Source organism: Carcharhinus amblyrhynchos, chromosome 18 (genome assembly GCF_965287045.1).
Source record: "Carcharhinus amblyrhynchos chromosome 18, sCarAmb.v2.hapA, whole genome shotgun sequence".
Taxonomy (NCBI): domain Eukaryota; kingdom Metazoa; phylum Chordata; class Chondrichthyes; order Carcharhiniformes; family Carcharhinidae; genus Carcharhinus; species Carcharhinus amblyrhynchos.
In genome coordinates, this window is record NC_137341.1 from 13,588,186 (window position 1) to 13,606,388 (window position 18,203).

The 18,203-nt window shown below is 41.7% G+C and overlaps 1 protein-coding gene across 1 annotated transcript in view; it reads right to left on the reverse strand.

Annotated features, from left to right (window-relative positions):
* sdk1a (sidekick cell adhesion molecule 1a) overlaps positions 1-18,203 on the reverse strand; it is an 815,932-nt gene that overhangs the window by 75,321 nt on the left and 722,408 nt on the right. The window contains exons 29-30 of the mRNA XM_080206403.1: positions 14,420-14,614; positions 855-1,056 (exon numbers count right to left, since the gene is read on the reverse strand). Of these exons, the coding sequence (XP_080062529.1) occupies positions 855-1,056; positions 14,420-14,614 (397 nt within the window). The remainder of the gene's footprint in view (positions 1-854; positions 1,057-14,419; positions 14,615-18,203) is intronic.

An 18,203-nucleotide genomic window follows, 5' to 3' on the forward strand; every position in this document is an offset into this window, starting at 1 on the left:
GCTTGAAGAGGAAAGCTTTCAGGACTAAGTGGAAAAAGCTAAGGTGAATTGGACAATCTTTTAAAGAGCAGCACAGACATAATGGGTTGAATGGCCTCTCCTGTACTATATCATTTTAGGATTCAATACAAAGTTTGGATGTGTTTGAATTTTGAAAATACGAAACAGAATATCTGAGATTCTCCACCATGTTTGAGATGCAGGTTTGTTGAAAACAGCCTTTGGGAATAGCTCTAGGTAGCAATGAAAGAGTGACAAATGTCCTTGTGTTGGACATTTCTGCTATGCTCTTTAAGCAAGCTTGTGTGCAGACTTTAGCAATGGAATTCTTAAGCGGACTATTGTTATTTGCTTTACCAATAGTATAAAGTAACCAGTTGATATTATATATGACACTTGTCTTGGTTCTAAGGTTGGCGTATTGTTGTGTTTTTTATTGCAAGTTTGTAAGGTAAGGCTACCTTTATTGTTAAAACCACAGATCTGATTTCAAGGAGGAACACGACAAATTATATCAAATCATATCAAATTATTCCTCTCACTCAATATCAACGTCCACTCCAGTGAGCGAAGAGTGTCAAAAATCATATCCAAGGGAGGATGTTGCAAGACTGTATAATGACAGAAAGTGCAGGAACATTTTTTTTGCAGGAACTGATGAAATATTAGCTTTCACAATACTTCTCCTGCAGTTTCTGATTGGGCCCTGATTTCCAACATTTTTTGTTCTGAGTTTAGGTTTCCAGGGATCCTGATTTATTTTTATTTCTCGATTGGCAGGCGAAGAGTAATTTCATATTCTTTATATATAAGCTATAGAATTGTATTCGCAATAAACAGACTGTACATATTACCGGTCTATCACATATGATGTAGCATCATGATTGATTGAAGAGGTGTGTGTCTGCCACTCCTTGTTAGGTAGTTCTTTTGTTTGCACTGTGAAGTAGCGGATTGGCGATGAACCATCACTGCCAGGTTTCCACTTCAACAGCAAGCTGCGACCACAAATCTCAGACTGAGGTATTGTCAGGTTGGTAGGTGGCTGTGGGCGATCTGCAAAATAAAAAAGGTTTCAGAAGCAATTCTGTCCTGCAACTGTCCCCTAAATACTACAGGTGTCTTTGCACAAGAGCAGAACAAAACCAAAAAAGTCCAGGCAGACTCAAGATCTGTTTTCCACCACAACTTTTGGGTGAATACAGGACCAGGAAAGTGAGGCCTACATAACCAAAAAAGAATTATTCCGCATACTACATGTAATGAAATTATAAACTCATTGATAATGAATGGACTTATGATTTCATTGCACATAATAAATCTTCCCTACAATTTAAACAAGGTTGAGCTAATTAATGTTTCGGTTAATATCTAATTTCTTAATCCATCTACACAATAAAGAAATAGTCATTGTTTTAATTAACTGATAATTTTATTGCAAGTTTTCCATGAAGAGTTAGCTACTGGGTGTGGTTCTATGTTCAACCATACCCAAGTATTGATGGGCCTGAATTTAAATTATCTAACTACAATTGCAAACCTCAAATTGCCTTCCAGGAGGAATAAAAAAAGTTATTTGACCCACCCAGCTCATAGGTCCTGAAGGAACTACCATCTAAGTTCCATGATAGAAAGTGTGTTCCAGTAGTATAATGTATGTGGTATAATGGGGCAGCACGGTGACACAATGGTTAGTACTGCTGCCTCACAGCGCCAGGAACCATGATTCAATTCTGGCCTCGGGTCACTGTGCGTTCTCCCCGTGTCTGCGAGGGTCTCCTCAGGGTGCTCCAGTTTCCTCTCACATTGGCCTTGCTAAATTCTCCCTCAGTGTACCTGGACAGGCGCTCCAGTGTGGCGACTAGGAGATTTTCACAGCAACTTCATTGCAGTGTTAGTGTAAACCTACTTGTGACACTAATAAATAAACTTGAAATTTTAATGTGCCATCATAGTACATTATACAACTTTTTTTTACGGAACTGTTTCTCCCCACCTTGTCCTCTTGCCTTACATTTAATTTTCTTTGTTTTTGCCTGCCAGATTGACAGTGTTGCTTCATATTGCTGAAGAAATTGATCTTGATTTTAGGCACCTAAAGTGTCTGAAAGAGCAGGCACAGTCAATCGCACATTATTATCAGGTTCAAGCTCTGCAAAAATGGGACTCATCTTTTAACTACGAAGCTGCGGTTCTGGATTTTAATCAACACTCACTCTACTCTCCTCCCTCCCATTCCCTCCAAACAAACTCGCCAACTCTTCCTCACAGTGGACCCCCAACCCCATCAGAAACTCTCTCTCCCTCCATGATGCAACCTGGCCTGCATACACTCTCCCTCTTTGCAAGTCTACAACCCAATCCCCTCACACACTCTTCCCGTCCCCCCCAACTCCCCATGCACTCTCCCATTCTCACACTCATTGGGCTTGTCTATGGTCTTTAAGGCAGTCTCCTGCCTCATTCGTCTCCTCATGGCTAAAGCTTCATTTGGGGTGTCATGTCTCACGCGCCTGTCGTTGCTGGCCTGGGCTGAGTTGCAAATCTGCTCGCCTCGCCTGCTGCCCTGCTGAAAAACTTCAGCAGCCACTCCCTCTTTGCCTAGTCATCTGTCTTTGTTCCTTATGCGGGTGCCTTAAGTTATTCATTTGTACAGTTCGTACCAGTGTGTTCCTGCTCTTTCAGACTTTCTCAAAAGTGAGTCTATCACAATTGCAGAGTAATCAGGCTGTGACTGGATGCCCAATGCATTGGCTAGCGTGGGAGGCCCACTAGACGGGCCCTGTGCCTGGCTATGGTCTGTTTCATTGTGAATCCACTTCTGCACCCAATTGTTAATGAATTGCTGCCAAACTCCTATCTGAAAGTCTGCCCATGTATTGATCACAAATTGTGAAGATCATCCCCAATCAGTTCTAAGTTTGCCTTGCTTTTGTTTGAATATATGGTCCTTCATCCTGGTATCATGATTGAACTAGAAATATTCCAGTTTTAGCTTTTCTATAATATTTACTGTCTTGTAAACAAAGATCAAGTACCTTATTCACTCCTCTCAATTTTGAAGAGCCATCTTTCCTCAGTGTCTTCTGAGATACTAAGAATCAGGCTCAGGATTCTGCTTTAAACCAGTCAGAAATGGAAAGGGTGCTCAAGAAGTGGTCTGACCAGAACATGGCATTAATGAGACGTTCACTGACTTGTACCCTACAGATTTGGCCACATTGTTCAATGTTCTATTTGCCTTGATGATTGGTGCACCAAAGGATTGTATATTTTAGAGAAATGATTTGCTAACTGGCCTAGATCTCTTTCAACTTCATCCATAGCTGCATCAACTTCAAATAAAATGAATGATTGAAATTCTAATTTTCCAAGAACAATTAAACTATAAAATGACTGACTGAAATATTTGAACTCAAACTCTGAGTGTCTCAGAGCGATCCTGTTATGAAGTCAAATGGGGAGTAATTGGACTAGAACAGTAAATGGTCTTTCAGCTCATTTAAAATTTTAATAATTTGGCCCATTGGTTTCACTAGATGTAATAATACTAATTGAAGATGAAAGGGAATTATAATGAAATTCATAGCTAGTCTCTACTAACTGAAGTGTGCCGTTGACTGTTCAAAGCTTATCAGTTACTAGATGTATTGGTTCAGGGCATGGCCTCCCTGTTTCATAAGCCTGCATTGATTTTCATAGATAAATATCAAGTAAGTAATACTTTTAGAAGTTATGTTGGGAACAACTGATTTTGTTTGCTGTGCTGTGCATGAGCAATACAAAGTTTATTGATTGTATAGGTGTAAAGCAACAATCATCATTGTGCAGTTTTTGATGGTTCAGCAAACATTTACCTCTCAACGTGCTCATCCAGGATTCAGTAAAAACAATACAGTTCAGCATTTTATTCTATTTTGGTTTGTCCCTGCTGCCTTTCTGTCTGTTTCGCTTGCCACTGAGGAAGTGTGAATGTTCAGCAGTAGTAAACAGACAAACTATAAAATGAATTGATGCAGAAAAAAGTGCTCTGTGTCCTTCTAGCTTGGCGACAGCACCCCACTATTTCTTAATTTCTCTCATTTTCTTTTCTGTTCTCTTCAAGTTTAATAATCTGCACCCTGGGCTTAGGCCCGTAACTTGCTTCTCATTCAGATTTAGTCTTTTAATTCTCTTATAACATCTTTCATCATGAGGCTTGTTGCCTTTGGCCAAAATGCTACTCACTAATGATAATTAGGAAGCTCAGCTAGATAGTAGAAGCTCCAAAACAGAGGGATTCAATATCTATATTTTAAAAATAATCTCCTCTGTACTGAAGTTTGTGCCTCATGTTTGTGGCATGATTCTATGATCATTGGCAAAAAACATTTAAAATAAATAAATGTATTGGGTGAAGTGTGGATGATAGAAAAAAACTAAGCTACGTTCTGTGAAGAATCAGAAATATTTCAAAACACTTCACTATTCAAAGAAGAATTTCAGTGTTCAGCTGCTGTTGGAACCAATATGCTGCAGCTATTTAACACATAAGATCCCACACTAGGGATGAAATAATTGTGCTATTAATCAGTTTCCAGTTACATTGGTTGAGGGAGGAGTGTTGACAAGGATACCAGGAGAAATGCCTGCTCTTGTTCAATCTTTAACATCCATTTGATGAAGCGGACGGGATCTTGATTAATGTCTCATCTGTTGGCTGGAACCACTGCAGATCTGCACTGAAGTGACAGTCTAATTTATGTGCTAGAGTTGAAGTTGTCAGTCTAAAGGGACCCAGGAAGTCCAATAGTGGAGGAGAAATTTGTATGATTAGTGGCACTTCTGTCAAAGGATTCTACTTATCTCTTAACTGGAAAGGTGTAATTCAGAGGTATATATCCTCTCTCTAGAAAATGTTGATTTGATATTTATGGGTAAATTTTCCAGAATTTTATCATTGCTCCAGGTTATGCTTATGTTCTGTCATCTTTGATTTGGTAGACAACATATTTGATTTATTTATAGTAATAACAAATGAAAATGATGATTAAAACAGAGCAGTTCATTACAGAACCCCTTTGTAATAATTTTATTCAATTTAAGGGAGAGACAGTGGAGTAGTGGTAACATCACTGGACAACCAATCGAGGCGCCCAGGCTAATGCTCTGGGGAAACAGGTTCAAATCCCAAAGAGGTAGCTGGTGAAATTAGAATTTGAATTCAATTATATAAAGCTAGTCTCAGTAATGGTGAACATGAAACTATCACTATCATTGATCGTTGCAAAAAATCTCGTTCACGAATGTCCATTAGGGATGGAAATCTACAGCCCATATGACTCTTAACTGCCCTCTGAAATGGCTTGGAAATTCAATCGCAATTAAGGCTGGGCAACAAATGTTGCAGTGCCAGTGATGCTCACTTCCCATGAAAAAATCATCCAAGCACTCTGACAAAACATTCCTTAACACTTACTCTTGTATTTTTACCTCCTACTTGTATGCTCAGTGGTGTTTGCAACTTAAAAGGGGTGTCTATTTAGGGGGGAGGCGATGGCCTAGTGGTTTTTGGGGGAGGCAATGGCCTAGTGGTATTTGGGGGAGGCAATGGCCTAGTGGTATTTGGGGGAGGCAATGGCCTAGTGGTATTTGGGGGAGGCAATGGCCTCGTGGTATTTGGGGGAGGCAATGGCCTCGTGGTATTTGGGGGAGGCAATGGCCTCGTGGTATTTGGGGGAGGCAATGGCCTCGTGGTATTTGGGGGAGGCAATGGCCTCGTGGTATTTGGGGGAGGCAATGGCCTCGTGGTATTTGGGGGAGGCAATGGCCTCGTGGTATTTGGGGGAGGCAATGGCCTCGTGGTATTTGGGGGAGGCAATGGCCTCGTGGTATTTGGGGGAGGCAATGGCCTCGTGGTATTTGGGGGAGGCAATGGCCTCGTGGTATTTGGGGGAGGCAATGGCCTAGTGGTATTATCGCTTGACTATTAATCCAGAAACTCAGCTAATGTTCAGGAGACCCGGGTTCAAATCCTGCCACGGCAGACGAATTCCATAAAAAAAATCTGGAATTAAAAGACTTGTGATGACCATGAAACCACTGTTTTTAAAATCTATCTGGTTCACTGATGTCATTTAGGGAAGGAAATCTGGCATCCTTAATGGGTGTGGCTTACATGTGACTCCAGAGCCTCAATGATGTGGTTGACTCCCAACTGCCCTCTGAACTAGGGATGGACAATAAATGCTGGCCAGCCAGTGATACCCATGCCCCACAAATAAATAATAAAAAAAACACACCCTATAACTCTGTCTGTATTTCCTAAAGCCACCTCAAAATGCGTGTGCACATTTAGTGAGTTGTCAACTACTACCCCCACATCTTTTTCAGGATCCATACATGCGCATGGTTAAAAAGAAGAGATTTTAAACTAACAAAAATATACTTGGGTCATTTTTGGATTTAAAAGATTTATGGACTGCAGGATGCATCTTGTTAGTTTGCTAGTAACAGTAGCAAGACTTATTACTGCATCATAAAAATCTTTCAAAAGAACACACAATATTTATAGTCCACTTAAATTATTAAATTTAAACAACTATTAGCATATAGTGCAAAATATCCTTGACAACATGCTTTAGTAGTGAGAACCTATGTATAAAAAAAGACTTGCATTTATATAATGCTTTTCACAACCTCAGGATGCTCCAAGGCATTGTAGAGTCTATGAATACTTTTGAAGTTCAGATACTGTTGTAATTTAGCAAAAGCGACAGCTAATCTGCACACAGCAAGGAACAACAAACAGTGATGTGATTATGAACAGATAATCTGTTTTTGTGATGCTGATTGAGGAATAAATGTTGGCCAGAACCCCGGGGGTAACTCCTTTGCTTTTCTTCAAAATGATGTCATGGGATCTTTTAATTATCTGAAAGCGCAGGCAAGGTTTTGGTTCAATGTCATAACAACATAAGGAAAGGAGCTGGAGTCGACCATTCAATCCCTTGAGTCTGTTGCACTATTCAATATGATCCTGGCTGATCTTCTATCGCAATTCAATTTTCCTATCTGTCCCCCTATCCCTTGATTCTTGCAAGAGTTCAAGAATCTGCTCATCTCAGTTTTCAAAAGACTGAACAATGGAGCATCAACAACTCTGGAGCCAATTCAAAAGATTCACAAGTGTCCGAGTGAAGACATTTTTCCTCATTTTGTTCCTGAATTATTGATGCCCTTATCCTGAAGCTGTGCCCTTGTGATATCTCAGTGTCTATCCTGTCAAACCCCTTTAGAATCTTGTACGCTTCAATGAGACCAACTTTTATTTTTTTGAACTCCAGAGAGTAAAGGTCCAATTTACTCAGTCTCTAATAATACTATAATCCTCTCATCCCAGGAACCAATCTAGTGAAACTTTGTTGTACTGCCTCAGAGGCAAATATATCTTTCCTTAGATATGGATGCCATCATTGCATACACTACTTCAGGTGTGGTCTCATTTGAATGTAGCAAGGCTTTTTAATTTTTGTACTTAATCCTCTTGCAATAAACGCCAACATGCCATTTAGCACCAAAGGTGGTGGCACAGTGACAGTGATTAGCTCTGCTACTTCACAGCGCCAGGGAGAGGGGTTCCATTCTGACCTTGGGTGACTGTGTGGAGTTTGCACGTTCTTCCCATATCTGCATGCATTTCCTCTGGGTACTCTGGTTTCTTCCCACAGTCCAAAGATATGCTGTTTAGATGGATTGGCCATGTTAAATTGGCCCTTATTCTCCAAAGATGAAGTGGATTAGCCATGGTAAATGTGCAGGGTTATGTGGTGGGTGGGCCTGGGTAAAAAGATACTCTTTCAGTGAGGTGGTGGAGACTCAATAGGTCAAATGGCCACTTTCTGCACTGTAGGGACTCTATGGTTCCATGGAATATAGACCCAATTTGTTCAGCCTTTCACAAGCAATCTCTCATTCCAGGAACCAATCTGGTAAACTTTCACTCTTCTGCCCCAAAGGCAAGTATATAATTTCTTAAATATGGTGACCAAGGCCTGGATTTTCATGTAGTTGAATCATTTCAGGTGGTCTTTAAAAATAAACGATGGGTGGAATTCAATGCCAAAAATCCCACACCCACTCCTGTTTCTGACAAATATTGCTGGTCCACACTCAACACAGTCACCCTTGCCTGCTCCATTGCAAGGATGGACATTGCAAACACTCCTCAACCTGCTCCAGAATTTTGATGGTGCCAGGCTTGATTTGTTTGCAGATATGGCTTGCATCTCAGAAGAGTTTTGAACCACAGGGGAAACCCTAGTATCCTGTCAGGAACAAAATTCAGCATTTCAACATTCCCATTGAAAAACGCTGCCCTTCTTCCCATCTCATAAAGCTGTCAATCAATAATAGGCAGTACAGATTCCGTTAAGGAAACCTTCAAATCACTCCAAACCAAACCATTGGAAAAACACATGTTTTGCCATCTGTTCAAACTGCTTTGTAGATACAGTTACCAGATGAGCGCACCACAAATTCTTGGTTGCAGTCCTAGAATTGCTAATGGACTCAGCAGCTCTTTAGGCAACATTAACACAGTTTGCAAGGGGTGTTTTGTTTGATTGATATTTTTATTAGCTCATAATGGCCTGGTCTGATCTTTGTTTGATGTATTTATTTACACAAGATTAAGTGCAGTGAAGTGGATTGAAGCTTTTTATCAGCTATATTAATGGTGCCAGTTGATTGACACTTTTAAAGGGTCACAAGGGGTTGCAATGTTTTCAGAGATGAGTTTCAAAGTATGTTTGCTTATTCTGTCAGTTCCAGGAGCATTTCAAAGACTTGCCAGACTTGTTACTGGCTTGTTGATTTTGTACATGGAGGATACTGGAAGGGTCACAGTATTAAAGCTGCATGGGGTACTGAAGGGGTATAGGAATATGAGGGGGTATGGAGGAACAAGGAAGGACCATTTGGGGGCAAGGTGGGGTGGCAAGATGTGAAGACTTGAGGGCCAACCAGGTTTGGTTACAACTGGGCCAATCTCCTAGTAAACTAACCTATCAATCTCTCCATCCACTATCTCTGTTGCTGCCTTGAGCGAGTAACCAGAGGAGCAAGCCCATCTCCAGCCTATTTCCACCTTGCCAGCATAAAAACAGGGGCGGCTTCCAAATGGCAGGGTCGGGGAAAGTCCTGACTCCTTGAAGAAAATCCATGCCCAAAACTATGCACATACTCCAGGCATGGGCTCACCATAACCCTATACAACTGTAAGGAGACTTCTTTATTTTTGTACTCCAATAAAGCCCAACATGCCATTTACCTTCCTAATTGCCTGGACATCCTATCATCCAAAAAACATGTCATGACACGTCAGCATTTCTCAGTACTGCGCTGGAGTGCCAGCCTTGATTTTTGTGTCCAAATCACTGAAGTAGTTTCCACAGAGCTCTACCAACTGAGCCACAGCTGAAATTTAAGAGAATCTATAAAGCGAACTTCAGCTGACATATGGAGACTAGATGAATGTAAATTATGAGTAATCATTTCTTTGCAAAATTTGCATTTTTTTAACCACGTTTAAATGAGTATTTTCATGAAGAGAAGGATAATATTGCTAAAGATGGAAAAGATCATATTAACACATTACATCCTTTAAACTAATTGCAGACTTCTTTCGAGAAAGGCTGAATGCAATACTTGTACAACACCTTCAAGGGATTATTTCACTGCCAAGATTATAAACAATGTCAGATGGCTTCGCAGGAATGGTGCAAATCTCTTGCTGTGATTCTGAACATTAAATGAGTTAGTGGGCTATCTGCACAGAAAAAGTTAGATGTGGAATTGATCAGTCAATATCTCAGGATCTTGAGGGAACACACAATTTGTGTAATGTTAGTTAACTAATCAATTTACCTTCTGACTGGCTTTTAGAGAAATGTCTTTGCTTTCTACTCAATCTTACGCACTTGGCTTAGTTTTGTTTACTACTTTTATTTTAAGGAAATACAATATCTCTCATCTTATCACCCTATTTTAAAGATGAGTGCACTGATTAATAAGAGGCCGTTAAAAGTAATCATGAGTTATATGGTTCACTAATAAGGTTAACATTTATTGACAATCCGCATCCGGAAGATGATGGTGGGCTGCCTTCTTGAATGGCTGCAATCTATGTGGAAATTGCTTCTCCAAGTGGCAGGGTGCATTTAATCAGGATGGGAGGATGGGAAGCTTGCTACCTTCCCGCCTTCATCCCAGTTAAGTCTGTGGTGGGAAATCTCATGGAGGGTCTTCTTGGCCTGCTGATAATTAAGGCCTTTAAGTGGGAATTTAATGCCTGCTTAAGGGCATCATGCCACCACCACTGGTATTAACCATGGTGTGCTGGGGACATGATAAGCAAACGCTGGCATGTTTGCTTGCAGGCTCTGAAGAGTGGTGCCTTGTTTAAAGGCACTAAGTGAGGGATCTGGCATTAGGAAGCAGTGGACCCAGTGAAAGCTGCCCTCTTGCTCTTGTTGTCAACCCACCTCCTCTGCACTTCCCACCCTGCGAGCCCTGAACAACTTCTTGTGCCTCTCCTGAATCCGAGGCCCCAGTTGGGTGCAATGCCCGCACCTTCACTGCCTTCCTGTGGCACTGCTGAATATAGGATAGCAGCAGTTCATGTCTGCTCACCGGTTCTGCTCTGGCTACTTTGGTGTGCCACCTTATCCCTCAAAAGAGGGGGCAGAATGCCAATGGATGTTCATTCATCCATTGTCGTAGAGTCTGACAACGCTACGACAATGGATGAATGAACATCGTTTGACAATCACCACGCAAGACTGTTCCCTCCCTGTTGGCGAACACTTCAGCGGTTGCAGGCATTCGGTCTCTAATCTTCAGGTAAGTGTTCTCCAACGCAGCCTTCACGACACACGTCAACACACAGTCGCGAGCAGAGACTGATAGCCAAGTTCTGCACACATGAGCACGACCTCAACCGGGATCTTGGGTTCATGTAGCACTATTTGTAACCCCCATGACTTGCCTGGGCTTGTAAAATCTCACTTACTGTCCTGTCTGGAGACAATACACATCTCTTTAACCTATGCTAATGCTATCTCCACTCACATCGTCTGCATCTTTAAGACTTGAATAGTAGGTTAGTTGTAAAGACGTGCATTCTAATCAATATTCTGCAAACTGTGTGAGACTTTATATGCCCTTCTCTGATCAGAACCTTCCATACACCTGACAAAGGAATACTGTTTCCGAAAGCTTGTGAGATTACTATCAAACAAACTGGTTGGACTCTAACCTGGTGTTGTGAGACTTTACCCCAGTCCGACGCTGGCATCTCTACATTTCTTGAGCCCCACATGATGGTTCTCAGCATCATGGGGCTGACAGTAACATAGTTAGGCCATTTGGCATCACTGGAAACATTGAGAATGATATTACATTCCTACCTTGTGCCCCTTCTCAGCTCCCAGCACATCCTCATCCTTCTATTTGACTTGTATGGGTACTCTGTCAGAGAGTCAGTGCAGACTCAATGGGCTGAATGGCCTGTTCTGCACTGTAGGGATTCTATGATTCATAGCAAAGCTGCAGATGGTGTGAATATGGACCTCTTGCTTCCCACTCCACCCACTTCCTTACTCCAACCTTCCCTTTCTAATTTTCTGCTTTAAGACACCCAAGATCTATCATCCGTCCACCCAGAGCATCCCATTGTGGAAGAGAGAAAGCAACTCATAGAAAGGCCTTGATCTCACACTCATAGCCACTAACTCAGATAATGGCAAGGGTCACATTTTGGGAGGATATACAGAGTTGAAATCACTTGTGGTGAGTTATTGAGGCCTGAGTGGTCCCAGCCGTAGCAGGAAAAAGAATGATTATTTTATCAATTCATTGCAGAATGAGAATGCTGATAAGGTCTACTGCAAAGCGTTCAGGTGAGGACCTCGATAGAGTGGCATACAGAACAATGGGCATGCGCGCTCTGGCTGACCTTCCAGGTAGTGTCCTGACAATGTCATGTAGTAATGAGGGGTCCAGTTCCAACCTGGCAGAGGGTATGATGCAGAGCTTTCCCATTCTTCTCCATCTCCTGGACATTCTGCAGACTCAGGGGCACTCCACAGCTGCTACATGCCTAAGCAGCCCTTGTGTAGACAGACTACTTACACCTTTGCCATCCCTGTGAGTGTGCAGCAACACTCCAGCAAGTTCAGGCATACACAACAACACCTTCAAAAACAACACACCTCAGAGCTTCCAGACAGTTTGCAACAGCAGGGAGTACAGGAAAGAGATATGGAATCTAGTGAAATGGTGTGATGACTATAATCACTTCCTCAATGTCAGTAAAATGAAGGAAATAGTCGTCGATTTCAGGAAACGTAGTGGAGGACATGGCCCTATCTACATCAATGGTAAAGAAGTGGACATGGTCAAAAGCTTCAAGTTTCTAGGTATTCAGGTCATCAACAACCTGCCCCGGTTCAACCGTGCTGATGCTATAGGGAAGAAAGTCCACCAACACCTCTATCTTCCCTCACCTGATGAAGGAGCAGCGCTCCAAAAGCTCATGCAACCAAATAAGCCTGTTGGATTTTAATCTGGTGTTGTGAGACTTCTTACTGTATTTTCTCAAGAGGGTGAGGAAATTTGCATGTCTGCTATGACTCTGACCAATTTTTACAGATGCACCATAGAAAGCATCCTTTCTGGCTGTATTACAGTTTGATATGGCTCCTGCTCTAACCAAGACTACAAGCACGTGGTCTTGGTTGTGAATGTAGCCCAGTCCATCATGCAAAACAGCCTTCCATTCATTGATTCCCCCTACAATTCCCGCTGCCTCTGGAAAGTAGCCAGCATAATTAAGGACTCCACATACCCTGGAAATACTCCCTTCCATCTTCTTCCGCCCGGAAAAAGTTACAAAAATCTGATGACGTGTATCAACCAACTTAGGAACAGCTTCTTCCCTGCTGTCAGATTTTTGAATGGACCTACCTCATATTAAGTTGATCTTTCTTTACACCCTAACTATGACAGTAACACTACATTCTACACCATCTCCTTTCCTTCTCTCCTATGTACTCTATGAACAGGATGCTTTGTCTGTACAACATGCAAGAAGCAATACTTTTTACTGTTCCCAATACATGTGACGATAATGAATCAAAGCAAATCAACAGCAGTAGTTCTTAAAAATGGCCTTATGTGTAGTTTATGTGCCTGGTTATTTAAGGAACCATTGTGCAGATTCCAGCTTGCAGAATCACACTTGATTGGCAAGTGATTGATCAATTAGTTACCTTAACCCACATGGTCCAATGTGGTATTTTGTTGTTGCATCAACTGGTTGCAATGTCAGAATAGCACATATTCACAGCGTTCTCATACTCACACTGTGGCCGTTTCCACATGCACCCTTTTCCTATTGGAATGGAGTGCAGGTCATGTAGTAAACAGCCAGCAGAGCATCAAGCCCGAGCAAAGTCATGCTAAGCCTCTGCAGCGCTGCAAAAATACTTTACAGGTCATTCTATTTGTGCTTGTGCTGAACTGCATTTCATTACTAATGTTTTTCAGTTTTGACAATAATCTGGTAAATTTTGGTGAAGAAGCCTCACAGAAATACTAAAGTGTTGTTATGCATTTTCTCTGGCTTTCTGAGGATCTTCAGCTGAGATTAATGCTGAGAATCTGAAAACCCTTTGAGCCAACACCACTATGTGGGATCCACAGTTTAGATGTGAAGTTTCTAACCACTGACAGTTTCAATTCTAATGTTCCAGCAATCCATAGCTTAATAACTGGTAAAAATTCCTACTTGGATACTAACAATTCCATTACAATTGAATAAAAATGACTTTGCTGAACTGCTGAAGATGATAATGTTAATGACACTTGGACGAAACCACTGCAGACCTTGTCTTCCTTGCACAATGGCTGAAATATGACAGTACTAGAAATGACAATTTTGAGGCGCCTAAAGACACTGGGGATCGTTGAAGAGCTGACTGACTACTGTAATGGGGGGGACAGTAAAGTTGTTAGCCTGAAAAAGATGATTGTATCGGCTGAGGGACTTCTACACCCTGCAGGTTTTGATAATGTATCGAATTTAAATACATCAATAAAATGGATATAATTTCTTCACTTTTTGCAAAAGTGGAGTTGGGAACATTCAGTATGTTACCAAGGAATTTCGCAGTGTTATCAGCCATTGACAACACTGGAATTAGAGGCCTTCAGTGGATACAGAACAAGAATTATTCTAATCTCCAAATTTACACGATTCTGTCAATCTTTTTTGGGCTATACATGAAGGTCATGAAATATTTTCTTATTTTGAAAGGAACATAAGAAATTCAGTCCTCCATTTTGAATCTAACAATAACCACAACATCTGATACTTCACCTCTTGTTTCTGTGGTGATGACAACTGCCTCCACTGGCTCCCCCCAGCCCCGACGCGTCTTTGCAGACACACGGAAGATGTATGGAGACTCGGGTGTCAGCTTTGTTGCAGAGTACTGTCGGACATTGGAGCTGACTTCTGTGATAATGAACTTATTTGGCTCAGCAGCTGCCAGACGGTAAGCTATCCGATAACCTGCAAAGGGAAAACATATATATTGCAGTTTAAATAGTAATACATATTTAAAAAAAGGAAGACAGTGAAAAGGGATTACAAAAATAGGATATACTTGTCAGAATATTATCTAACCAGTTTTTAAAAACATTTTGTTTTCACCTTTTTTTGAACAATATGATGCAATGCATTTAAGCAGCATTTTAACACAATGAGGATCTCCCAAAGCACATCTACATTTCAACAAAACAGAGCACATTATAGCATGACGATTTGAGATTATTTTTGTCACTCCAATTTTCCATTCTCCTGAAGGCAGTGACTCACACTGGGAGACCAGCCAATCTCCAGTATCTCGCCCAAGTTGCTATTTGCCATGTGTAGGCCCAAACAGCCAGCATTTGCAGATTATTTGACTGTGGGCAGCACCAAAGATAGTTCCAGCGCTGTACTCATCTAATGTTACACTTTTATCATATAACAGTCAGGAGCAAGAACCTCAGTTGAATATTCCCCTCTCTTCAACAATACTGAGACAATTATAACATATTTGTTGTGCTTTTTGGCATGATCAACTAAAGAGGACAGGCTAAGAACAAAACTGGCATTTCTTCTGAATGCTGGATCAATTCAAAAATGTGCAGTTCATTTACCATTTGAGCCAATTAGTTGTTGCAACAATGGTTAGAGGGTTTAATCAAAATATACCATTTAAACTGTCTGGTTCCTTACAAATGTGATGAAAGGAATGAGAAATTATTTCCCAAAAGACAGGTTTACTGTTGAATATTCCAAATTGCATGCATTCTCAATTGTCACCGTTAGCAAGAGTAATGGTGATACCGGAAATGTGTCAGAGCAATCCTGACCAGCAATAAAACAGCACTATAATATGTACTATAAGAGTGACAAAAGATGCACGAGTATGAGAAAGGATAGAAAAGAAGGAACTTGAACAAAAGGAAAAATATAAGTTATTCGTCTAGATTTTGTGAAATTGTGAAGTGTTCAGTGTCAACATTCCATTGAAATAGACAACAACTACTGGAGCCTGCTCATAGACAGAATAACACAAAAATCCAGAAGGGGCTGACAACAATTCTACATTTCTCCAGAGGACATATGGTAGAGGCAACCCTTCAGACTGTAATCAAGGAACTAATTAACCAGAACACCCGCACATACACTGTTAAGTCTCACTATAGAATTCCTTAAAAATGGTCACAGCATCATGAAATGTTTGCAGCACAGGAGGCCAGTCAGCCCATCATTTCTATACTGGCTCTCAGCAAAAGCAACTCAGCTAGTCTCAGTCCCTGCCTTTTTCCCTTGACTACGCATTTCACTTCACATAATTATCAAATACCCTTTTAAAACTCATGATTAAATCAGCCTGCATCACAATCTCATGCAATACATTGCAGCTCAAAACCACTCACGGTGCAAAACGATTTTCTCGTGATACCTTTGGTTCTTTTGTCATTGATCTTAAATTGGTGTCCTCTGGTTCTCGCTCCTTCCATCAATGGGAACAGTTTCTCCTTACCCCCTGCATCCAGATGCCTCATGATTTTCAACACGTCTAACAAATCTCCTCTCTACCTTCTCTTCTCTAAGGTACAGCCCTAGCATCTCCAATCTACTTTCATAACTGAAGTTCCTCTCCACATACCTTCACATCCTCCCTAAAATGCGGTGCTTAGAATTGGACACAACTCCAGCTGAGGCCAAACCAATGTTTTATAATGCCTTGCTTTGGTACTCTATGTCTCCATCAATAACTGATGTGGAGATGTCGGTGCTGGATTGAGGTAAGCACAGTAAGAAGTCTCACAACACCAGGTTAAAGTCCAACAGGTTTATTTGATCGCACAAGCTTTCGGAGTGTTACTCCTTCAGATGAATGAAGAGTTGTGTTCACAAACAGGGCATACAGAAACACTGACTTAATTTACGAGATAATGATTGGAATGTGAGTCTTTATAGGTATTCAAGTCTTTACAGGTACAAACAATGTGAGTGGAGAGAGGGTTAAACACGTGTTAAAGAGGTGTGAATTGTCTCCAGGCAGGACAGTTAGTGAAATTTTGCAAGCCCAGGCAAGTCGTGCGGGTTACAAATAGTGTGACATGAACCCAAGATCCTGGTTGAGGCCGCCCTCACGTGTGCAGAACTTGGCTATCAGTTTCTGCTCAGCGATTCTGCGTTGTATGTCGTGAAGGCCACCTTGGAGAACGCTTACCCGAAGATCAGAGGCTGAATGTCTGTGACTGCTGAATTGCTCCCTGCCAGAAAGAGAACACTCCTGCCTGGTGATTGTCAAGCGGTGTTCATTCATCTGTTGTCGTAGTGTCTGCATGGTCTCGCCAATGTACCATGGCTCAGGATATCCTTTCCTTCAGCGTATCAGGTAGACAACATTGGCCGAGTCTCAAGACTATGTACCAGGCAGATGATGTTCTCTTGTGAAATGATGGCATCCATGTCAATGATCCAGCACGTCTTGCAGAGGTTGCTGTGGCAGTATTGTGTGGTATCATGGTCACTCTTCTCCTGAAGGCTAAGTAGTTTACTGTGGACAATAGTCTGTTTGAAATTGTGCAGTTGTTTGAAGGCAAGAAGTGGGGGTGTGGGGATGGCAAGACGTTTGTCTTCATCAATGACATGTTGAAGGCTCCAAAAATGTTGTAGCTTCTCCGCTCCAGAGAAATACTGGACGACGTGTCCCGTGTTTGTCTTCTAAGGAGGTCAGTGCTGTTTTTCGCTGTGGCACGTCGGAACTGTCAATCAATGAGTCAAGTGCCATATCCTGTTCTTACAAGGGCATCTTTCAGCATCGGTAGGTGTCTGTTGCAACCCTCATCTGAGCCTACCCTGAGGGTATGGAGGGTTTGTCTATAGGTGATGGCTTTTTTAACATGTTTAGGGTGGAGAAGTGGAGCATCGTGAGGTTATCCGTGGACTTGCAGTACAGCGGAGGTGCTAAGGTGACTGTCCTTGATGGAGATTTGTGTCCCGAAGAATGTAACCGATTCTGGAGAGTAGTCCATGATGAGTCTGATGGTGGAATGGAACTTGTTGATGTCATCATATGGTTGTTTCAGTGATTGTTCGCCATGAGTCCAAAGGAAGAAAATGTCATTGATATGTCTAGTGTATAGCGTTGGTTGAAGGTCCTGTGGGGTGAAGAGATCTTGTTCGAACCTCTGCATGAAGATATTGGCATATTGAGTGCGAATTTGGTCACCTTGGCTGTTCTAGATGAAGAACTGGTTGTTGAAGGTGAAGACATTGTGGTCCAAGACGAAGCAGATGAGTTGTAGAATTGCACCTGGAGATTGTCAGCTGTTGGCATTGAGTACTGAGGCAGTTGCAACAATGCCGTCATCGTGGGGGATGCTGGTGCAGAGTGCCGAGACATCCATTGTGACAATGAGTGCTCCTGATTCAACTGCTCCATCTGTGCTGAGTTTCTGTAGGAAGTCCATAGTGTTGCGACAAAAACTAGGGGTTTTTGTACAAAAGGTTTCAGAATACCCTTGACGTAGCTGAAGAGGTTCTTATACAGGGTCCTATTTCGCGATATGATGGGATGGCCGGGTGTGTATTG